At 37.0% G+C, this 25,518-nt stretch overlaps 1 protein-coding gene across 2 annotated transcripts in view; it reads right to left on the bottom strand.

Moving 5' to 3' along the window:
• Positions 1–25,512, bottom strand: part of WDR26 (WD repeat domain 26) — a 42,342-nt gene extending 16,830 nt beyond the window's left edge. The window contains exons 1-8 of one of the 2 annotated variants that reach the window (XM_024753149.1): positions 24,885–25,512; positions 22,940–23,039; positions 22,735–22,839; positions 17,053–17,189; positions 14,586–14,683; positions 12,747–12,903; positions 7,403–7,541; positions 1,818–1,958 (exon numbers count right to left, since the gene is read on the bottom strand). In XM_024753149.1, the coding sequence (XP_024608917.1) occupies positions 1,818–1,958; positions 7,403–7,541; positions 12,747–12,903; positions 14,586–14,683; positions 17,053–17,189; positions 22,735–22,839; positions 22,940–23,039; positions 24,885–25,318 (1,311 nt within the window). In that variant the 5' untranslated portion in view covers positions 25,319–25,512. The remainder of the gene's footprint in view (positions 1–1,817; positions 1,959–7,402; positions 7,542–12,746; positions 12,904–14,585; positions 14,684–17,052; positions 17,190–22,734; positions 22,840–22,939; positions 23,040–24,884) is intronic. The other variant, XM_024753148.1, reaches the window with a different exon arrangement.
• Positions 25,513–25,518: the final 6 nt, after the last annotated feature.

Here is a 25,518-nt window from a genome sequence, read left to right as displayed (position 1 = left end):
GGAAAAACAACTTTAATGGAAAAAAAAATTCTTTTAGGTCAGATTCACTTCAAGCCTGTTTCATTGGGAAGCCATCCAATCTATTCTCTGCTTTGCCACCCCCCGAGCCCAATCAGAAATACAACACTGATTCAACACTGGTTTGATAAAAATGGCATAAAGACATTTTGGGAACAACTGAGGATTTTTAAATTATGAAATGAATATTAGACATGAGAGAATTAAAGTTAATGTCCTTAGATAAGATAATGGCATTTGATTATGTAGGAGAATGTTATTTTTCAGGAGATACGTGCTTAAGTATTAAGGAGTAAAATATCATCTTAATTTACTTCCAGATGTTTTGGGTATGGATATATATATATATATATAAGCACGTACATTTGTATGCATGCATGTAGGTATGTACACACAATGTGTGACAAAATGTTAGTAACATCTGTTGAATCTAGGGTGGCCGGAATACAGGTCATCACTGTCATCACCGTACTCATCCTTCAACCTTTCTCAGTGTTTGGAAATTTTCTTAATAAAAAGCTGGGTTGAAATAGAAATCTTACTGTAGAATTAGATTTATGGCACATCATCTTCAGGTACATCTTAGTATTCATCTGTCCTCTATACCATCTTATTGTATGAGTCATTTCTATGGAGCTCTAGCTTCACTCTCTTGGTAAAAATCAACTTACTTATAGGTCCTCAAACTCAAAACCATATCCTATCAACTTACACTTCTAAACCCAAACCCACAGCCTGAACTATTCACCTGCCTAGAGGTTAAAAAACCAAAGAATGGGACTTCCCTGGTGGTCCAGTGGTTAAGATTCAGTGCTTCCACTGCAGGGGGCAGGGGTTCAATCCCTGGTCGGGGAACTAAGATCCCGCATGCCGCGCAGCGCGGCAAAAAAAAAACAAAAAACAACCAAAAAGAAACAAGAAAAGAAACATTATTAAAAAAAAAAAAACAAACCCAAAACAACCCCCCCCCACAAAATCACCTAACCAGTCACCTTATAGAAGTTTAAAAAATAATTATGTGTATGTATATATATATATATATATTTTTCTCCGGACCCGCAGGCTCAGCGGCCATGGCTCACGGGCCCAGCCGCTCCGCGGCATGTGGGATCCTCCCGGACCGGGGCACGAACCCGCGTCCCTCACATCGGCAGGCGGACTCTCAACCACTGCGCCACCAGGGAAGCCCCAAAATAATTTTAAATGATAACTACAAGGTTTCCAAATAGAGTCCGTAGATAGTGGAGTGGACTCAGCACTGAGTTTTTCCAAAATGGGACCCTAGATAAAGTGTTCAAGTTTTCATTTAGAAACCGTAATAAAACCCTTAATAATAAGTACTGAAAACATAATTTAAATTTACTAAACGAGATTGGAACATTAAATATAAGCAAGGAGATGGTGCAATTGTCATCAGAATGGAAAATTCGGTATAATGTCGCTATTTTCCCACTTGAAAGGTACGTTTCGTGTACCACTGTGCAACTGTAAGACAACTGTAAAGTCTTTTTTGAGGTACGAAGTACTACAGTAAGTAGTACAAATTATACACTGCGAAGTACAGCATCCCTAAAAGCACCTGATCATTCTTTCAAAAATGCTACTATGCTCAACATAATATTTAAATTTAGTATCAATCTGGACACCTGGGTTCCATTTGACGAATTATCTTTGACAAGAGATACATCATGGTAATTTAGGTTGAATGATGCTGGTCTACAGATCATGAATAAAGTTATAATGAATACATGCAGTATGACTATACTTTAAAGACTAAACCAAGGATGAAATTTGCTCACTTGTACATTCCAAAGCCAAAGCTCAGAGCAGTCATCCGGGCCACAAGCAACAAGATAGTTGTCATCTGGACTCCATGCAATATAAGAAACACCGTAAGCATGTCCTTCTAAAGTTTTAAGCAGTTTTAGCAGGTGTGTATCCTAGGAGGGAAAACAAGACAACTTAGTTAACTCCAATTCCTAAAGTCCCAAGAACTTAAACAGCTGCAAAGATGAACTTTGATAATATAATTTAATCTGAGGACATTTCCACAGATTTCACCAATTTCCCCCCCAACTGAAGCTCTAACAGCTTGCTTCATAAAGACTCGTTCATGCTGCAGTACCTGTTAAGCGTCTACTACACACAAGGGCATTGTATTCTAGATGGAAATAAAGATGACACAGACCTTGTCCTTATGAGACTTTCAAGGAAACTGAAAACAGGTATAATAGAAGCTAATCCCCTCCTTTTTAAGACAGTTTTAGTGAGATATAACTTACCATAAAATTCACCCTTTTTAAAGTATATGATTCAGTGGCTTTTAGTATATTCACAGATTGTGCAACCATCACTACTATCTAACTTGAGAACATTTTCATCACCCCAAAAAGAACCCCCATACTCATTAGCAGTTATTCCCCATTCTCCCTCCCTCCAGCGCTGGCAACCCGACTTACTCTATGGATTTGTCTGTTCTGGACATTCCATATAAATGAAATCATACAACATCTAAGTCTTTTGTAATTGGCTTCTTTCACTTAGCATGATGTTTTCAGGGTTCATCCACGTTGTGGAATATAACAGTATTTTATGCCTTTTAGTTGCTGAATAATATTCCATTTTACGACTACACCGTATTTTGCAACATCTGGATTGTTTCTATTTTTTGGCTATTATGAATAATGTTGCTAGAACTATGTATGAGTTTTTGTGCAGACCTATCTTTTTCTCTTGGGTCTATATGTAGGAGTAGAATTGCTGGGTTATATGCCAATGCTGTGCTAAACATTTTGAGGAGCTGCCAAACTGTCTTCCAAGTGTTTGAACCGTTTTACATTCCCACCAGCAGAGCTATCACTTATTTAGTGCTGACCAGTAATAGCACTATCCACAAAAAATATCTCATTTAAACCTCATAAATCTATAAGGTTAAGTATTAATTCTCCTCCCCCGTATTTCAGGGAAGGAGCTGAAGGTTCAGATAGGTTACAAACTTGCCTTTGTTGATACCAGGTACCATCAGGGATTTGAACCTGAGATGCCCGACTCTGAAGCTTTACAGGATGAACTATATATAGTGCAAACACTGAAGTGGCAAGTGACAAGACTGGAAAACCTGACACCATTATTTTAGGCTAAAGTGTTAAATTTTATCCTGTGAGTGAAGAGCCACTTATGATTTTTAAGCTTGGGAATATATAATATACTTGGTTTTAGGAACAGAACTCATACAACAGTGTGGAAGATGAATCAGAACGAAGAGACACAGGATAAGGACACCCCAAATGAGCCAGCACAGCAGCCATATAGTTAAGACAAAAAAATGAGGCCCTAAACTAACATGGTCAGGACTGAAAGAGGTCAGATCAAAATATACATGGGACGTAAAACTGACATGACAGGATGAGACAAGAAATGTTCAAGGACAACCTCTAAATTTCTGTTTTAGGGGATAAGGATGGATCCGGACAGTGAATAGAGGAAGCAGGAATTTGGCTAGACTAAAGACTTATGGAGACCAGTTTTGAGCCTGGGGGAAATTCCAATGGTGATGACCCACAAGCAGTTAGAAATGGGTCTGGAACTAGCCTGCTAAAACAAGACTGGGAATCTGTTTGACAAAACTCAACAGTTCACAATGTAATTACTTCTGATTCTTTTTCGGGAAGATGACAATAGGTATGGAGTATTTGATCACAGTATCATTAGGTCAAAGTGGCTTGCATAATTTAATAAGCAAGTCAAGTCTTTTGGACTAGTTCAAGATCTTCTAGGAACAAACTTTCATTCATAGTGGTGCTTTAGATCTACACAAAGATTTGCTTCTAAACTAATGACAAACAATACTACTACAGAAGTATTTAACTCAAAAACTAAATGTCCATCAACAGATGAATGGATAAAGATGTGGTACGTATAAATGGAATATTACTCAGCCATAAAAAGGACTGAAATTGGATCATTTGTAGAAATGTGGCTGGACCTAGAGTCTGTCATACGAAGTGAAGTAAGTCAGAAAGAGAAAAACGAATATTGTATATTAACACATATATGTGAAATCTAGAAAAATAGTACAGACGAACCTATTTCCAGGGCAGGAAGAGAGACGCAGACGTAGAGAATGGACGTGTGGACACAGTGGGGAAGGAGAGGGTGGGATGAATTGGGAGGTTATGTTTGACATAAATACACTACCATGTGTAGAACAGATAGCTAGCGGGAACCTGCAGTATAGCACAGGGAGCTCAGCTTGGTGCTCCATGATGACCTAGATGGGTGGGATGGGGGGAGGGGATGGGAGAGAGGTCCAAGAGGAAGGGGATATATGTATACATATAGCTGATTCACTTCGTTGTACAGGAGAAACTAACACAACATGGCAAAGCGATTACACTCCAATAAAAAAAAATACCAAAAACTGTTTCATGCACATTAATTAAAAAATACAACACTGTAAAACAGGGGTCCCCGACCCCCGGACCGACACCGGTCTGCAGCGTGTTAGGAACTGGGCCGCACAGCAGGAGGCGAGCGGCGGGTGAGCCAGCAAAGCTTCACCTGCCGCTCCCTGTCACTCCCCGTCGCTCCCCATTGCTTGCATCACCGCCTGAACCATCTTCCCCCCCCACTGCCCCCACCCCGTGGAAAAACTGTCTTCCACGAAACCGGTCCCTGGTGCCAAAAAGGTTGGGGACCGCTGTAAAAGAAGAAGTTGAAAACAAATGAGAATATTAATATTGTATCTTCCGAAGTACAATATCTCTATAGTAAGATATTCCAAGTGGTAATACTGTGCTCATGGAACCCACTTAACTTTGCTTGGATTTTGGGCAGGGGAATGGGTAAAATTCCTTTTTGGGGGAAAGGTAAGAAAACCTGTTAAAGGAAACTAGGCATTGGAATCACATCAATTGAAATCTTAAGGTTCTCTATACATTCTTTTTTCTATCCATTAAAAGTACACACACAAAACACATATTCCAAAAGAGCACCAATTTTCTTAAGAGGTTTTTCAAATAGTATTTCACAGAATAAAATACCATGATACCAAAGTCTATGAATGTAAGCATTAACTCTGCATTTCCCAAGCTAATCTGGCCACAAAAGCCCTGTACATATAACACCTATTAACATCTTGCTTAAGTAGTATTCTCACAGAAACACTTTGGGAAACACTGGCATAAAAGTCGGAACTCCTTAGTGTGCAAGATCCTCCTCGATCTGGTTGCTACTTACTTCATTAACCTCATCTCCTAGTCTATAAAATCTCTTTGCCCAAATGTCCAGACACATTACCTTTCACACAAGGACCAGGTATAACTGGTTTTGCCTAAATAATTATTTACTTCTCCTTCACCCAAGACTTAACTTGTCTTAACTTTCCCTTGCTTTCCAGTTCCAGTACACTATATTATCAGGAGCCCAGTGTGACTTCTATCGAAAGGCCTGGCACACAGCAGGTGCTCAATAAATACTTGCTAAACAAAAGGGACTCTTACACACTGCTGCTAGAAGAAAAAACATAATAAAAAAAGTTTTGATATTGTTGCTTTCTTTTCAGACATCTTGCAAATAACTACTGAACAAAAATGCTCCTCATAATAGTATTCAAAGGCTATGACTAGATCCCAACCTATTTTTCTAGTCATGTTTCCCATGCTTTGCCTTAGTCATCCTATTCTCTTACTTGGGGGTGGGGAGAAAGGAAGGGAAGGTCCCTCTCTTCCTTTTCCTGTCTCCACCTGTGCTATGCACAGCAAGCCTCAAATGAGGTACTCCTAACCTGTGAAGCTACTTGGTGCTTTCACAATACTTTACACATACTGTATGATTCTTATTGCAATGTATTTAATTTCCCTTTCTAAACTGTGCATTCCTTTCACAGAGGTTCTTAACCTGAGATCTAAAGGAGTCATCCAGGGATAGAAGCAGCAGTCCTTGTACTTGAAAATGCACACCTTTATTTTCCCTAACCACAGACTGAAGTTCAGTATTTCCTTCAATCTTGAATGCAGGCAGTTAACAAGCAAGGTAGTATCAAGTATTATATTAGGTCATATTAGGTGACTGTTAATAATGGAAATCTCAAATATTTTCACATCATATTATAATTGTTGCAGATATCTCAAAATATTATTTATGCTTGTCACTAATTCAAAATTCTTACAGCTATCAGATCTGCTGCTAGAATTTGTTATTTAATATGTTAATAAAAAAGCAGCATTATTACTATACTGTATCTGTACTATTTTGATAACTATATTTCAATATAATTGGGTTTCCTTTGTAATTAATATATTATATATACTTGGGCTTCCTATGTGTTTTGGTTTATGCATTTAAAAACATTATTCTGAGGAGGGGGTCCACAGGGTTCAGACTGCCAGAGGAGTACATGGTACAATAAAAGGGAAAGAATGCCTGATTGAAGGCAAAGGGTAGATCTTATTTACCTTTCTTCATTCATAGCATAGTGCAGGTACACAAGAATTGATGTATGCTCTCAAATTTGATTCTCTTCTTTTTAAAATATTGCCTTTTATGGCTCCCTTTCTCTATTTTTTCAACATAGGAGTTCAAAACTTTATTGTGGGCTAATATCATATTCTAATTCTAAATTTTAAAATAAGATTATTTATAATTTCTGATTTTAGGTGAATGACTCCTATACCAAATACATCTCCTTAACCTATTTGAAGTCATGTACTTCCTTGATTGCTCGATAAATGTTTAATTGGCTGAAAGAAATGGAAACACTTATTTCTACAAATCTGTGGGTCACCTGGTTATAAACAAAGACAAATCTAATTTTAGAGAGAACTTAGAATTTTAAATCCAGATTTTAACAGAGGTTCCACAAATTACAGAAGATAATGAAGGGTTTCAGAAGGCAAAATGGTAACGAGTCTTTTCTAACCTGTGACAGAATGGACATTGTATTAATCTGTAAATCAAGCATTAACAAAGATAAACTGGCAGAGACATTAAGAGCAGTAGGTTTGGAGTAAAAGTATTCCTGGATTTAAGTCTAACTCTGCTTATAAATATAAGCTGTGAGGGCCTGGGCATTTAACTTTTATCTAGGTTTCCTCATCGGAAAACAGGAGGTATTAGAATCTCACAGCGTTATTCAGAGGATAAAACTAGATAATGCACGCACAGACCAAGTACAATCCTAGCACATAACGCTCAACAATTTTGATAATATTAATCTGTATATATTACCTAAACAACATAGAAAGAGATAAGACATGACAAAGATGACAAAAAATGCTCTTGGAAAAGAATGCTACTTATATACACATACTTTAAAATTATGTACTCAATCAATTAGATTAAAAACTACTTTTTGCAATCTAAACACTCATACTGGAGTACATACCGGATCAACTTGCCATATGATAACTGTCGTATCTTTTGATCCTGTTGCTAGTTTAGTGCCATCGTTAGAGAATTTACAGAACCACACTTCATTACAATGCTCCGTAAGTATCTGCTGAGTATAACAGGGGAACTGCCTCCTAAAACAAATAAGTCCACAAATAATTATTCTTTTAAAATAGATTAAGAGTAATAATAATGAAAAAGGTTAAACAACTGATGAAACTTCTTTGAAGACCAAACACTTTCAAAATAAGATATGAATGCATTTGTAAATCCTAAGAATCACATTTATATTGGTTATATTGAAAAAGAAAATATTATAACATTAGTCAAGGCAATCTCAGGGGAAATCAGTAACCTAAAGTCTGCTTCAATTTACAATTTATCCTTTCCCCCCGCCCTCAAGATTAAAGAGAATTTTTGGTCTGATTAAGTCAGTTCATATAAATAAAAATTAACAACCAGGGCTTCATGTTTGTCTGTATAAGTGGGCTGGCATCAGGCTGTTCTAGAAGAAATAATGTACATTTTCATTTATATAAAAGCAACTTGGCATAACAGAACAGGCACTGTAGCCAGACAATTTTGGGTCACAAGCTTTAGTATCTTTGCCAAGTCATTTAACTCCTCTGAGTCTCAGTTCTCGCATCTATAAAATGAGATGAATATATACGTAACAAGGTTCTTAGGGTTCCTATAAGGATGAGAAACACATCTGAAGTTGCTGGAATGTAACAGCTATTCAAAAGTGATTACTAGTATTACTTTGGGGACAGCACAGGAGAAGAGCAATACATGGTAGAGGCTGTAGTGGTCAAGAGTAAAGCCTTAAGAATGGGAGCAGTAGAGTCTGAGAGACTTAGGTTCAAATCCTGGCCACTTACTAGCTGTGATTCTGGGAACTTACTTAATCTCTCTAAATCTCAATTTTTCCAGCCATAAAATAAAGACAGACAAGGGTACTTGTGTTATAGAATTCCTTTTACAAGGATGAGATAATGAATGTAAAGCATTTAGACTGAGTCTGACGCTTAGCCAGTACTTTGTAAGTTGCAGTTTTTATACATTAAGGGTAAAGAATTCTATGATTAACTTTCCTAAGTTCAAGAGGATAAAGTTATCCTAAGAATGACTATTCTCATTAAGCACTCACTTTTAAAAACCATTCTGTCCTTTTCCAGTTGCTACATCAGGACTGTCCAATAGAGCTTTCTGTGATAATATCAACGTTATATAACTGTACTGTCCAATCTGATAACCCTAACTGTATGTGGCTACTGAGCACTTGAAAGGTGGCTAGCACACTTGAGGAACTTAGATTTTTTTCATTTAATTTTAATTTGAATGACTTTTCCTTTACATTTAAATGGCTACATGTAATTAATGGCTACTGTTGGGACAGTACAGATCTGTATTGTAAAAAAGTTACTTAAACATTAATGGGTAACTTCTAAGTCTGTTTTAAAAAAATGGTCTTCTCTATTTTTTTCCCCCAACCAATCTATAATTTAAAAACATATTCTGTCAATTCACCAGCCTGACTGGCAATATGTAAATTAAATTAACATTCTTTATCTGGCACACGTGGTAATGTATGTGTACCTTAGCAGTTGGCTACTTGGAGACTGCTTTAAACGTTTAGACTGTCTAACTATAAATTGCTTTAATATTAAAATATTAGTCTATATCTGAACTGAAACACAGTCAATTCCAGTTTACATTTATTAAGCACCTACTAGATGCCAAGGACTGCGCTACATGCTTTACACACAGTAGCGTTAATTCTCAAAACTACCTTGCAAGGCAAGTAATAGCCCCATTTTCAGGAGGCTCAAGGAGAGCAAGTAACTTAACAGATATCAAACTGATAAATAATTGAACTAGGATTTAAACCTATGGCTGACTCCAGGGTCAGTTTTCTTTCCAAATATCATTTTTCAAATCGTATTTTTCAAGACACTGCTGGATAAAATTTCAATCAAATAAGTACTTCTAAATCAAAAATGATTTTCCCCCTCCTATGGGTAATAGTCAATATTTATTCAGTGAGAAACACTTTATATCTAGGTATAAAATACACAATAATTCAAATGGCTAAAGTCGATCATGAATGAAGATATATCTAAAATCAGACCAGCAAAATGTTCTTAAGGAAGGAATGATTCATAATCAAAATTACAGGGTGCAAGGCAACCAGATTATTGACAGTCAGTTGTATCTGAATGTCAAGGTGGTATTTAAATTGTCATTATTTTATTATTACTTAAATAATCTTTTTAAAAGACTGATTGACAACCCCTAGTTTATTAAAAGGCTAATTTTAGAGTATATAAAGTGATAGAGTTTACATGTCTTTGTTTTCAAGTAAATTTAAAATTTTAAGATTTGTTAAAAATATCAGTACCTTCCCAAATCAAACTGAAAAAAAAAGTAGCATTTTAATCAAGCGTTTTAAACCTTAACATTTTATAAATCTTAACACTCTATAAATATTTTATGATCCTTTACTAAAAAATAATACTTATAAGCAGCTATCTGTGGAAGCATTCTTCCACCGTTTGCTGGTGGAAAAAAATCCCACAGAATTATTTAACAAGAAAATTCCTGTCCCTTACTGATCAAATTTCACCAAAAATATGTATGCATGAATTGTGAAAAATATAAATAATATACAATCTAATGAAATTTCTTCAGTGCTGATCAAGATAAAAAAAAGTTACAGTTCATATTTTCATAATCAATTCTTTATTCTCCAGAGATTAAAGAAGGCTGGTATTTAGATTTAAATGCTAAGATTTAATTCCGAAAATACAGTTTTCTAGTTTCAGTGCTAAAATGTAGTTTCTAAAAGGGAATAAAACAAACAATAAAAAATATCAACTTTTATTTTGAAGACGTTCAGATGAGTCAGGAACACCAGCAATTACATAAAATTTAGGTTCTATTTTCCCAGTTCAGCAATAAAGGGCACAACTCACTCTAAAGACTATATATACTGACTTAGTTAGTGCCTGACATCTATCTCCCCACTTAGTGTCTCCCCAGAGTGAAAAGTCAAGGCTGACTCCTTGGAGAAACTGGGTAGATGGAAGCCTTTCACTGAGAGAGGGAATTCAATAGGAAAAACAGACTTTGCAGGGTTAAGTGAGAGGAGAGGGAAATTCTTGTTTGAGATGTTGCACTTACGGTACTTGAGTAATATCCACATTGTCGTATTAAGGTCTAAGGCTTAGGAGATAGTTCTGTAGCTCCAGCCCAGACCTAGGGGTCATTAGAATCATGTAAGTATAACCTGAACAGGAAGAGTAGGGTGAGAGAAGAAACATAGTTCTGGAACACAAACTTATTAAAGGGACAGGGAAAGAGGAGGAGCCTCTTTCCTGGAGGAGTAGCCAGGAGTAAAACCGAGTCTGGAAAAAGGAAAAGCTTCACGGCAAAGCAGTCAAATGCTATAGAAATGCTAAGATGTAGGTTGCAAAGTAGCCATTGGATTTAATAAAGATGTTGTTCTTTACCAACATTAGGAACAGTTCTGGTATTGTGTTGGCTGCGTAAACCCTAATACTACAGAAATCTGAAGGGTGAAGAAGTAGTAAGGAAGGCAACTATTTTAACAAGTTAGCTCTACAGCGGGGGGGAGGGGGGCATGGGCAGTAATAACCAGGAAGAGCACAGAATCAAAGTTTTGTTTTGTTTTTAGAAGATTATAGGGAAGACCTTCCAATCGTCAATGGTTATTTCTGAGGAGCAAGAACTCTTTCATTCTTATGTAACACTTCACAGTGCTTTCTGTGCAGGTTTATAGGAGTTTGATCCCTGATCTGAGGGTTGGAAAAAGTCAGACTAAATACTGTCCATCATTTACTTTCACAGGTACTGGTATAGAAATTAAAGCACTTAAGAAAAATGTAGGTCATGTGCTCGTAACATTGCAGTTTCCAAACAGGAAGGCAAGCTCTCAGCTTACTGACACGTCTTGAACCATGAAGTCTACTATATATACCTTTCAATGTATTCCACCACCAATAAATTCATGAACCAAAAAAAATTCGGGTTCACAATCGCCTTAATTTTAACATTGATCTCAAATTCCCTAAAGGAGCTATAAAATATGAAACCAGATAGCCTTTTAATCTATTATCTCCTCCTGCCTCCATTCAACTTAAACGAAAAGAGTTAAAAATTCTCTTAAGCAAATCAGAGAACAACGTTAAAGAATAACAAGGGATAAAGGAAAAAAGATCTCTAATCACTTTCTTTAAGTACACCACGTAATTATCCAATACTTTAAGATGACTAAGACCTAAGTAATTTATGGCCAATAGTTCAATTATCACTATTTTTTAAATTGCAATGGGGGAGGGTGAAGTGAGAATCCAACTACATTTGAAAGTAGTTTATGCCCAAGTAAAAGATGATCTTAAATCGTAGTGCATGTATGCACACATATATGAGTTTTACGGTTATTCAGAAATTCCTTGTTTTTCCAAAGCTCTCATACTTATACATTTTTGTTCTTCCTATGCATGTTATTTTCAGTAGTTCTCTGAGGATATTTGATAAAAGAAACTGAGCATGTGCACTGCAGCTGTTATGTCTGGTTCACCAGACCCAAATAATTTTCTTCCTGGAGTTTGAAAGATTTCACAATTTGTTTTTCAGTATCTTAAAAATTAAAGCTCTGCTGAAACTTTGGAGATCATTGTTCAAATAGTAGGGACTTTTTTACTCAAAACACTCCTAACATCGAAAGTGAAGCCCGAATTCTTCAAAGTTAAATTATGTAGATGGGTAGGTATGATAAAACCCAAACCAGAAAGTTAATACCTGTTGCTCTAAACATGTCTAGTTGAAAGGTCACTTTCAACTAAAAAGCAGAACTTTCATTATGAAAAAAGTATTTCCGTGACCTTTACGAGCAGAAAATAATCTGGGCTATAGTTAAAACAGCCATAATGTCCAGGAAAAAAAAAAATCACTAAGTGATCTCTGGCATCCAAGGACAGTAAACACTTCAATCACTGGCATTCTTATACAATATCACTTACAAATTCTTAAAAAAATGGCCAGATATAGAAAATGACCAACCAAACCCACAGGCAAATAAAGGCAAAACTTGGCTTTGCAGCTTCGGTTCTCAAGGACTGGTTTCCTATACAAACATATACAAATTTCTCTTAATTGTCAACTTCAAGAGTTCTAGCTGTACTTGTGAATGCTAAAGCAAACATGAATTGTTTTATGGTGACAGGATAAAACTCTAAAAAAACATTTTAATAAAGTTCATAAGTGAGACCATAAAAGGTTAGCCTACTTTAGAATGTAAGAAGTTTTTCTCTTACCTACTACAAACATGATCTATAAGCAGAGACACAGAATCTAGATTATTATCAAGTTTCGTATTGTGATATAGGCACCGATCCCTTTGTAGTTCCACCGCCTGCCGCAGGAGAGTTTGTAAACGCCGTGGAGGAAGCATCACTGATGGTGGTAAATAGGCTTTAATAGAAGATATTTTAAAAAAGAGAAATAAAAATTAAAATTAAATAAACAAAACAGTTTACTTTTATTTAGGACATCTGACTCATCTTCTGCTGTACCTGCCCTTACTGTAATAATACCATGCCCTTGAATAGAGCAGCTCTGGGCGATATAACATGTAAGCTTCATGAATATCTGTCAGCACCTACAGCTAGGTTGCCACTAGAATGGAATACACTTGGGCAGGAGGGCTTTAATTTGCATGTGGATCCCCTAGAACAACAACAAAACCCAACAACAACAACAACAACTCAGCAAAAAATAAAAGGGCAGTGATGACGAAAAGAAATTCTAGAGATAACTGTGTCCCAGAGGGAAATGAAGCATCACTACAAGTATAGGAAAAATACCCACTTAACGAAGAGCGGGCCAAAATGCTGGAACAAGTTCCAGGTCCCATCAAATTGCTTCTAATGCCAAGGATAGTGTGAAAATTCAGGGAATATAACTGGAGTTTTGATTATAGATACCAATCTATTCCAATCCTTCAAGGCTTACACCTCCACAACCACATGGTCTTCTGATTCTTAGGATCTCCACTCCCACCTCAACATGAAAACACAGAATATGGTATAACCAGAGAGGGAAAGAGGGTCTTTCATTATAAAGATGTGGAAAAAATGAAACCCCTACTCTAATTTGGAAGTTATATAAAATATTTGGAAGGAGGGTAAAACATTTTACCTAAAGAAATCTGTGCCTTACTGTTGAAATCAACAAAAAACAGGCATACCTCGGAGATACTGTGGGTTCAGTTCTAGACCACCACAGTAAAGGGAACATCACAACAAAGCGAGTTACAAATATTTTTTTGGTTTCCCAGGGCATATAAAAGCTGTGTTTACACTACATTGTAGTGTGTTAAGTGTGAAACAGCATTATGTCTAAAAAAAAAGTACAAGCCTTAATTAAAAAATACTTTATTGCTAAAAAATGCTATCATTTGACAACTCAGGGTTGCCACAAACCTTTAATTTGTAAAAACTGCAGTTATCTGCGAAGCGCAATAAAGTGAAGAGCAATAAAACGAGGTCTCCCTCTATCTAAAACACTTGTGGCTTAAAGCTGTGGTTTACATGTTTTTTTCTCTAACCACAGCATTTCTCCCCCAAACAGAATCTTAAGCGGAGCATCACTACATAAAAGAAATGAAAGGAGACTTGCTCTGGGACCAGCATCCTGTCACTGACTCCTGAAGTTAGCTTCTTAGGCTCCATGGCGGAATTTGAAGTCTCTGGTTTAAAGGGCCTCTTACACTGACATATATACACTACCAAATGTAAAATAGATAGCTAGTGGGAAGCAGCCGCATAGCACAGGGAGATCAGCTCGGTGCTTTGTGACCACCTAGGGTGGGAGGGAGACGCAAGAGAGAGGGGATATGGGGATATAAGTATACGTATAGCTGATTCACTTTGTTAAAAAGCAGAAACTAACATAACAATGTAAAGCAATTATACGCCAATTAAGGTGTTTAAAAAAAATAAAGACCTATCAAAAAAAATCCTCTTAATGGATTCCCCCTCACTCCTCTTACATAACCACTTGATAAGAGTATGTCTAGACACAAGTCTTCCTAATTGATTCGTAGTATCATTTCTAAGAGAAAATACAGAAACATCAAAAATCAAGACTCTTACTCTGAAGTTTGTCCAACAGTTTGGATCGTGAAGCTGTTCCTTTGCCTTCCCATTCCGCTTTTGCACGTAGGTCTTCTGCATGGCTACACATCAGATACCTAAAAATATGACAAGAGAAAGCAGCAAATATCAAACCCTTTTCTCTGAATTAAACATAATTGAAAAATACTGATTATACTTTGGATATCTAGTTCTTACTAAGAAATATAAATCAAGAAGAAATTTCTACAGTGGACCCAATTCATTAATACAACCTGGCACCTGAATATAACAATAATAGAACAGTAGATATTATTGTTATGCTATCTATTAACAAAATGCCTCCTTATATTTACTGTTATGTATCATTATACATATGTAGCTCTTATTGGGTGCCAGGCTCTGTTCTTAACTAAGCACTCAACATATATTAGTTCGTTTTATGTTCATAACAATCCTGTATGAAGTAAACACTATTATTCTATTTTTATAAATGAGGAAACCAAGACACAGAAAGCTTAAGTAACTAGCTTAGGGTTAAGCAGCAAAGCAGAAAATGAACCCAGGCATTGTAGCTGCAGAACTTTCTCTTAACCAGTATGCTAACCTAACTGCTCCTCAATAAACAAAACGAAACTAAAAAAAAAAAAAAAAACCAAAAAAAACCTTCAAAGATATTCATACTCAGTTAACTAAACAAAAACAACATACCTTCAAAAGTTTTTCATAAATGCCACTCAAGAAATGGTATAATTGGATAATCATCCTTGTGTCATCTTGTGAAAGGTACTGAGATCCCAAAGCAGAATATTTGGGAACTGTTTTATTACTCACTATATGTGCTGAAGGAGGCATAAATGCTAAATTCATGGATTCTGGAGAATACATGAGGGCCCCCTGCTGGAAGTGTGACCCTGACCTGGTTCTGGCTCTTCTCAGAAGAACAGGCTTTAAAAGTAAAAGAAGTGAAAGAATTATTCAAACCTGGAGATTAGACCTAGCAAGTAATTCTCCCGCTATTTCGCCTGGTACTCTGGTCTCAGACAATCTGTTCTTCTCATTTGTAACAAGGGTATTAAGTAGGGTAGTGAGGATTAAATAAGATGGAGTATATGAAGTACTTGGTCTACTACCCAGTATATAGGTAGAGCTTGATAAATGATCATGTAAGTATCAGAAACCTCTCAGTTAACTTGAGTATCACCACCTCCTTTTCTTAACTGCATATTGCATTTAGCATATTACATTTAGCATCTAAATAATGTAATAGCCTCTTACCCAACAGCAGAACTACTTGTTCTCTTGCTGTTTACTAAGTAAATATATAGTGCCTTAGCTGATGAGAACTTACTTTTTAATATGTAAGTAATTACACTCACAAAACCCTACAAAAGAAGTTGGACAATGCAAAAATTTGGCTTCCAAAATAACTTTTGGGGAGTTATTATCAATTTTACGAAAAATTGTTTACTTTTAGAATTTTCCAAAAGTTACCCATGGTTGCTCTGCTCCCTTTTGAAAATACACATTATACCCGAAGGTTTCAAACGCGTGTCTGTTTATGGGAAGTCATGTGGTATAACTCAAAGGACACTGGACTAAGAGGAAGAAACCAAGTCAATTCGACATCTTGTCATTTCTGGGCCATTTCCTTACGTGAACAATACTTGTCACAGTTAAAAGATAAAAATGCAAGGATGAGGTTTAAGTGTTTTGTTGGAAGAAGTGGGTAGAAGGTCTCACCTTTTACTAAGATGAGGAAAACGAGAGGAGGAGCAGGTTTGTGCGGGCTGGGTGGGTGGAGGGACAATGGGAATTAAGCATTTCTGTTCTCAACACGTAACTTTGAGATACCTTTTAGACATCCAAATGGAGACTGTCAAGTAGGCTATCAGGTATATATATACTGGGAGTTCAGATGAGAGGGTAAGTTTAAGAGCCACTGGCATGTAGATGGTATGTGAAGGCATAGTATAGAATGAAATCACCTAGGAAGTGTGTGTAGACAGAGAAGGGAGGGAGGTCCAAAACCAAGGGTTTGGGCACTCTAACATTTAAGGGATCGACACGAGGATAAAATGAGATTGTGTCTATGAAACGCTTAGCAAGGACCTGGTACATGACAAGTATATGTTAAAAAAAAAAATGTCTGTATGCATCAACACTAGAAACTTTATTGCTTTTTTTTTTAATAGAAGATTATGCCACAGGGCTTTTATAGAAGATCATGAAATGGCATTTCACTGTTAATACATATTTCTTCTCCCTTCACCCACTTAAGCATCTCTCTATTTCAATATGGAAAGCTTCCTAGGATGACAAAAATAGTTTGTACACACATAAGTGAAATTACCCAGACAAATATTACCCAAGAATTTAGCAATACTCACATCTTGGGAAAATATTAAAAGAAATGCAACTTTGGAATGGTAACCTTGATAAAAATAGCTCCTTCCTCAACCTGGAGCTAAGAACTGAGCTTTCTTACCCACTAAGAACATGAATGCGCTCTGTATTGTATTTCAGTGGCGTCAATTCACAGCGTAGAACTTGAAGTGCCTCCAGGACCTTGCCATCCTCCAGGTATTCCAGGTACTTCTGCTGCAGCAGCAAAAACTTCATCCTCTGACATGACAGAAAGCAGCAGTCAGGGGAAAAAAGTTGATGGAAGTTTCAGAAAATGTTTGTGCCTAAACAGAACAGTAGAAACCATTCTACTATGCCCTTTAAAAATAATTGTTATAAAGCTTTAAAAAGACTCAAAATATTTTGATTTAATAGGGTCACAGCAGATTAAATGTGACCCTATTGCTCCATTTCACATATTAATAAAAGTCTGCTTTGAACAAATAATCTCAAATTAGAAAAGATCATTAGTGACCAAGGCATCAACACAGGAGAAAATTAATTCTGCCCTCAAAACATTCACCTAGAATTTTACTTCTTGTGTGAAAAGTTAGAACTATTCCAAGTATTCTAAATTTGCTTTTTAAAAAGTCTGACTTCTATAATGGCTGTTGGGGGGTTTCATGCAACAAGTTTTAAAAAGACAGCAGAAAAACCAGTTAATGGAGGAATTACTTAAAAGCCACAATGTGAAAGAAGGACTAAGTAGACCAGAAAGCAGAACTGGAGCCAGTGGGTCAAAGTTACAAAGTGTCATATTTTGGCTTATCAAAGGTAAGAAAAGGTGTCCAGCAACTGGATTAGAGGCTGGTGTGCAAAGTACTGAGTTTCCTATGACTAAAGTGGACAAGCATGAGCTTGATGGACTCACTGTCTCTAGGTGGCAATAAAGGGATGCCATCGAAGGTTGAACAATCGAAGGTTGAACTCAAAGGTCTTTGTGTATTGGTAACTATCTTGATGCATTTCACTATGAAGCACAATTATTATCAACTCTTTTCCCCCAAAAGGACAAACCATTTCCAGCTTATTGTGAAGCCCTTTCACATTTAGCTTTTTTCTGAAATGTGTACAGCTTTAATACTTTTAATGTTCCTTTACTCTGTTACTTTACTTTTGACTTGAAAGTGATCATTACAGTTTTAGCAGCTTTTTGCTAGACAAAAGAGCTTTTACGAATATTAAGCTTGCAATTTCTTTTAAACCTTAAACCTAATTAAAGACCGCTGCTTGGAGGGACTCATTTATCAAATCTGCTGCTTGTGGCACTTGAGCAAGTCAACTGATGCAGGTAGAAAATTTAGTAGACAGGAAATGTTAGTCATACTTAGAGATTCCAAGGAACATAGAGGTAAAGATTTCAAATGCATTCAAAAGAAAACCCCAAGTGACAGCCTTTTCTTCTTAAGATGCTTACTTTAAAAGACATTAAAAATAAACTGCTGTCAAAAATGGTGTGGAGAAATTATCGTTTATTCACAAAATTAAGAGTATAACGAACTGCTCTGTAAGATTTTCTTTTAGGGAGTATTGGGGAAGCAGGCATAACCTACAAGCTTACAAAAATCGTTTCTAGAGAAAGTAAACCAAACAAACCCTCCCATGTAAGTTAGGCATACATTTAAATACATCTTTTACAAGATACATTGCTTATGTTTGGTAATAATCGAATCTTAAATCGATAGCTAAAGAACAAATTTCAAACTATGAGGTAAGCTCCTATAACTCTAGAAAAATTACACTTACCAAATTTTACACGTAAAGTTAGATTTACTAATGAATGTTTCGGAAATAGGTTACCGAGATGCCCTGAAAACACGTTACTGGCACGTGTAACCTATAGTTAAACTCTAGATGTCAAATAAAAAAAATACTTTAAAGTCCATCAGGTGACAAAAAACCAAAAACAAAAGACTAAATAGAACAAAATCTAAAAATCAAATATTCAAAGTTATTATGGATAGTCTCACCATTTTATCTTCTGAAAAAACTTCAACTCTTTATGAAGGGTTCATATACTTCCATTTATCAATATAATGTTAAGAGTTTCACTTTACCTAGGATTTTTGAATCAAACTTGAGTATCATTTAGTTGCAGAATTTTTCTGTTTAAATGCCATTGGCAGCATGTGTATTTAATTTCTTCACTGAATTTTCTTAATAATTGGGAATCTGGGGGGAAATTCTGTCTGTTTTTATTCAGGGCAAGTCTTAACTTTGGGGGTATCAATCATTAAGTCCTATGCACGCCACCTTCCCCATTCCAACGTGTGTAGGGACAGTGCCCCAGTTGCTATTTCCTATTTCCCCCATACTTTCCCATCAAGATCCTACTAGAACATGTTACTCTCTTTCTATGGAGCAGAGGCAGGGCAGGAGAGAAGAGAAAGGCAGAGTAAAACTTTGAGAGAAGCCAATATACACACATATTTCTGTATATACAGGGAATGCTATAAAAGCAGCACAAGAACATTTCCCTATGAGTCATTTTATCCAGATTAAGACAAAGAATACCCTCAAACAGATACCAATTCCTGGTAGTGTGCATGGCAACTAATAAGCTACTGGCCAAGAATAGCTAGAGATTTGGTTGAGAAACTGTTTATTCTCCTAAATATCAGTTCAATTCAAGTATTTGACACATATGATAAAGATGGAGAAAGTAAAGCTGTATTTTACTTCCCCAAATTTAAAGCACAAAAATGTAAATACAGTTTCAAGAAAATGAACATCTGTCACAAAAGACGTTAATTATGTACTGAAAAAATTTAAAGAATCAGGCAAAACTGAAGTTTGCTGAGGTGGGGACAGGGCTTTACTATGGTTTGCTTTTTTTTTTTTAAAGATCATGAGCTTCTTAAATGAAGAAAAAAAGAAAACAGGTTGAGATAATAAACTCTCCTTTGTATCCTTCCCCAACTCCTAACTAGACCTCTGTAAGAGATCATTCCTGATCTCTGATAATTTTTCAGCATCCTTGGGCCTAGCAGTAATTTTTTCTCTTTTACTATCTGATAAAAACTTGAAATTGGTAAGTGAGTAGGTAGGATAGTTTGAAAGATAGATAGTGCACGTGGTAAATCCTGCTGTTGTCCCCCATCACCCTACCCAATATTTGGATTTACTGTTTCCTCCCATATAATTATACTGAACTCAATGTGAAGCTCTGAAACTCAGAAGTTACGATACACAGGAAGTCTGGTTATCAAGGGCAGTTAGCTCCTAGCTAACTTAGCAGTGGTTCTGACCAGCTCTGAGATAAGGTTATAACCAAGTTATATCAATTAAATCATGACTCAGAGGAAAGTGGAAATGAATTATATTTAAACCATGGCTTTCAAAACTCCTCCCTATTTGACTTTAAAATATACTAGTAAATTTTTGTAGATCAAGTTAATATTTGAACACTTTTGTTAAGCATGTTTCTATTCTATTAAAGTAAGAATCAGACATGTTTAGACATATAAAAAGTTTTGTTATTGATCTCAAATACCCACCCAAATTCCCCAGACATGGCTAAGAATATCTGAACCCAAACTAAAATATGTTGATTCATAAGCTCAGCTTCCAGAAACTCTGGAAAAAATTCTGCTATTCCTAGTATCATTTGACTAGAAACCATTTAAAAATATGGGGGTTGAAGCGGGGGAGTGGATTGGGTCAATAGAAACATTCAGGTTTAAAAAAGAAAATACAATTTTAGTCTAGACTAAGTTATCAAATGTGCCTGGGCATACAATTAAAATAATTATGTTAAACAAAAGCCAAATAGTTTTCTTCTAAGGTATTATGACAAATTTGCACTTACATTAGATTATCTTCTGGAGATGGAGTGGGGGAGAGGAGTAAATCTAAACACAATTAGGTGAAAAAATGCTGACCTGAATCTTTAAAAGCAATTGATTCATTAATGTTTAAAGTGAGATAAAGTTGGAACCCCTTTCTGTGTATAAATACCTAAACAGTTTGATGGTGTGAGGCTCAGCCAGAGATTTAATCTTCATCTCTTATTAGATCCTAGAATGTTCTACAGACTGAACAGGCTGTACAAAGAAAGGATCCTCCTTATTATCTACAAAGACGATTTCTAATGAGATAGTTATAATCTAAATCCAATACAGAAGTCTCAAATTACTATAAACAAATAAGAAAAAAAGTGTGTCTAATTAATAATTTTTACTGCTAAATTACAGATATAATTTGGATGAAGCTTAAAAAAGGATAATGATCCTCTAAGAAATCACACACTTGTTTTAAAATAGTCCATGGGCAAGTTCTCTACTGTCACCATATAAGCAGTGTTAACTTGTCCAGTGGGAAAGGAAACCCAATTCTTATTTTGGCCTTGTAATTGTCTTTATATTAGGGTCACCTTCCATTCTGTCAGGGCTAACAATTTACGAGAAACTGCCCAATAAAAATTATTATTATTATTTTTTTTAAACCCAAACATATGGGTTGGGGAAAATTTAATTACTAGAAAATTTGCAATCCTTTTGAATATAGATGTTTAACTTCTGTGTTTTCATTTTAAAAATTTACCATGGAACTGATTATTCCATGAGTTACTATTGAATCAGATGCCTGATAATAAGTTAAAAATTTTAGTATTTACGGAAAAAAAAAACCCCACAAAACACTAGAGCGTCAATTTAACTGAATCCGTATTTGTTCATATTGGTTGCTCCTTTAATTCACCTGAAGTCCATTCTCTAGGATATTCTTGTAAACAATTATATTAAGAATTTGAAAACTCTTGTAATTAAGATTTAAAAAAAAAAAAACCCCAAAACTGAAACAGGAGAGTCTATTAGGTCTATACACAAAGGCAGAAAGATTAATGTTTGACCCAATTAAAAAAAAAAATCAAAATGTAACAGGCATTTACTAATATTTAACAAACAGCTGATTTCCCTACTTCACTTCCTATTTGCCTTCTGTCCCTCCCCCACCAGACAGGAAACTGCTTTTGACAACAAATGAATCAGCTAGAAGTTAAAAAGCCAGCAGCCAGCAGCTGATTCTTCATGGTTTCCAATCACAAGGACTTAGGAAAAACTCATCCCCTCCTCTCCCTCACCAACATCTACTGAAGAATTAAAGCCTATTAGTATAAAAGATTCATTAAGATTTATGAAAGAGGCTAACAGATTAAACTACTAAACTGATCTTGTCAGGAAATAAGGCCAGTAAGCAGAGCCCAATGGTCAAATTTGCATACTAAACCTCCACCAGAGTGATATCTATTATACAAACTTGGACACTGTCAATTCACACAACTGGAATGCAAGAATGGAAAATGGTGAGCACACCAATGGAGCTGGTTTGAATTAACTACAATTCCCAAAGATTTGTTTTAAAAAAAGATAATGAATGTGTCAGCTACTTAAGGCTATATGGATATATATACACCCGAACGTGTTTTGTCTACCAGCACATTCAGTATTTTAAATAATAAAAGTATAATTTATTCCTGATTCTATAAATATTAAACTCCTATTAATAGTACCAAAAGCATAAAGATCTTTCAACATAATTTAGCAAAAGCTTAATTTATAAACTCAAAGGTTCAAAGGACACATTTACTAAACATGATTTTAAAAATATAAAACTCAAACTTTGAAACATCAACACTCATCCTAGTTTACAAGTTTAATTATTTGAAAGTTAAGGCCTGATCTTTTATAAGAGGCAGAAACCTAGAGTTATCAATAACCTACTAAAATAAGCATAAATGTGAAACTAAGAACAAAAGTGTATTTACCACAATTATTCCCAACAACGTTTGAGAGATTTCAAGTGCGCCTCTTACCACAATAGCATGAGGAGAATGCACTAAAGGCTTTAGTTCATTCAGGTCATTTTCTGCCTGCAAAAATTGGTATAAGAGAAAAACAGAAATGTCACAAAATGCACATCAAATATACAATTTTAGCAGCAGTTACACAGCTCTATATGCCCTACTTTACCTTATCCCAGTCTCCTTCCATGACATGATTTCGGAATTTGGTAGCAGAAGGATGTTCTAAACGACATCCTGACTCTTGCATGAGGAGATCAACAGTCTGGCTGCAGGAGAGATACAGTGTAAAAAAGACCTGACCAACTTTAGGGTTTACTCTTCCAAATAAACTACTGTCTATGAAAACAGTTGCAAAAGTTCTTAAGCTAACCTCATGATGAAGGAAAAAGAAATAAATAGCTCTGATGTGCTTGGCTAAACAAACGTGATTTTTAAACTGCCACCTAGGTTTACATCTAGTCAAGTCAAAAACGTTCTTGAAACCAGAATCAAAATAAATTCTTCCTCCTTTTCCATTTAATGCCTTTAATGAAGTATAAAATTTCTAAAAATGTGTTCAACAGGTTAAAAAAAGTGAAAAACCATGATCTATATACTAACCACGTTACTACATTTGGAAAGATAAAAACTGTTAGTTACATACAAGGTGATGGAGATGACCTGTATTAGGTAAGAGCCTTACATCCAGATATTATGTTTGCAAAGAAATTCTAATAGGTCAATCTTTAAAACTGAAATAAATCCAGCATCAAAAAATCATTCGCTTTCTCTCTATACTAAAAATAGAAAATTTACTATGGTGTAGGTTCCAAACAGTCACGAGTTATTTCCTCCTGCTGCTGTCAGCTTGCTTCTTGTCTCAGTAATATGTTCTGCTAGCATTTAGGAAATGCTTTTCCTTAGGGAACAAAGTGAAATCTTCCTTCGATATATTTCTTTCAGAGCTTAAACGATTCACCACATGTGGCTTCTTCCATCAGATATTTTGATATCTAAGAATCTTTATCAGTCTTACATATTTGCTTATGTTTCAATGCTTTCTTATTCAGCTCCATTTATTTTTCAGCAAAAAACAGTGCAATAATCTGCCTGAGAATCAAAATACTTATGTCACTTTTAAAAAGTGCTCTTTTCTCCCTCTCCCCAGAACAAATCTATAAATCCAAAATATACTAAGAGCTTATTTTAATCTATGCTTTGAAGCTGGAAACTGTTGCATGTTGTTCTCTAGTCTTAATTCTCTCTGGTTCTGCTTCATCCTCCATCAAGCTCCACGGCACTCCCACCAATCCTACTTTCCACCACCCCTGGTTTTCCTTTGTGTGTATACAAAATGGGGGTTTGGGGCCAAGGTCATCTACCTTCACCCTACTTTAGGTACACAAGGTCATCTAAATTGTATTTGAAAATAAATGATTCACCAGATCAGATGTCCCTTTTTCAGAGGCAGTAGCCTTCTTGGTATTACAGTGGGATTTCAGACAAGTTAGTGGCAGGCCTCTTGTACACACACAAGGGCCTTTAAATGACATCAACATGGTAACTTACTCCATTATTCCCATCAGATTTATTCAGCAGCCTCTTTCCAAATTATCCCAGCCCCTCAGTTCCCATAAACACTTGTAAGTGATTGTCTTTCCTGATTGGTAGTTTGCCTGGGTTGTCTGTCATGGCTGGGGGCGTGGGGGAGGTGTCCCACAAAGATGCCTCTGAGGTACCCTTGAAAAACAAATCCTCCAAGGTTCATTATTTCCACCAGCTCTAATCCACCCTTCCCCCAACACACACACACAGACACACTCCCGCATCTGTCTTTATTGACAGACAATTACGCTCTGAAGGTGTACGGGGAGGGGTGACTCTTTTGGTTTCTACGCCCCCTGCCCAACCCCCAACCACACAATTTGTCAGGCTGATTGATTTCCCCTTATTTCCCTGCAGGTGGGCTCCTCCTCCCCGGTCAGCCTGTCTGAGCTGCGTCCTCCTGTGTCCTGGGCCCAACAGTAATTCTCCCTTTGCCTGAGCTCTTTCCAGCCACCCCCCCGCCCTCCCCTCCCTCCAGCTTCCGTCCCTCGGTCTGTCCACACCAGCTGCCTGGAAGGGATACTTACTTGAGCCCTAAGCCATTCAAGTGCTGTCCTATTAGCCTAATGACATCCTCATCTGATTGGGAGAGCCGCTTCTTCTTCTTGAGGCTGCTGCCCAGTTCTGGGGTGGCCAAGGAAGAGGAGGCGGCGGTGGTGGCGGAGGCAGCTGCAACGGTGGCGGAGGCTGCGGCGGCGGCCCCGCCGGGGACCCCGTTATTGACATTCAGGCTGTTGCTATTGTTGCTGGCGGCGGAGGGGGCGGAAGGCAAGAGCCCATTGGCGTGGGCCAGGTCCCCCGCGGACGACGACGACGAGGGGGACGACTCCCCGTTCTGGGCCGACAGGCAGGCGAGTTCCTGGGTCTGTCCCTGGCCCCCGCCGCCCCCTCCTCCTCCTCCTCCGCCGCCGCCGCCGCCGCCGCCGCCGCCTCCTCCTCCTCCTGCCCCGTTGGCCTGCATGATGCTGCCGCTGACCAGGCTGTGGCCGCTACTTCGGTGGGGGACGGCAGCGGCGGCGGAAGGGGCAGCCGGGGGGAGTCCCACCACTACCACCACGGAGGAGGAGGAGGAGGACGACGACGACGAGGACGAGGACGACGAGGACGGAGGGGAGAGGCCTGCTCTGCCTGCCCCAGCCCCGGGCTCTCCTGCTCCCTCCG

This window comes from Neophocaena asiaeorientalis, unplaced genomic scaffold (genome assembly GCF_003031525.2).
Source record: "Neophocaena asiaeorientalis asiaeorientalis breed wild unplaced genomic scaffold, Neophocaena_asiaeorientalis_V1.1 scaffold634, whole genome shotgun sequence".
NCBI classification, from domain to species: domain Eukaryota; kingdom Metazoa; phylum Chordata; class Mammalia; order Artiodactyla; family Phocoenidae; genus Neophocaena; species Neophocaena asiaeorientalis.
This window is presented reverse-complemented; position numbering and strand designations above follow the sequence as displayed.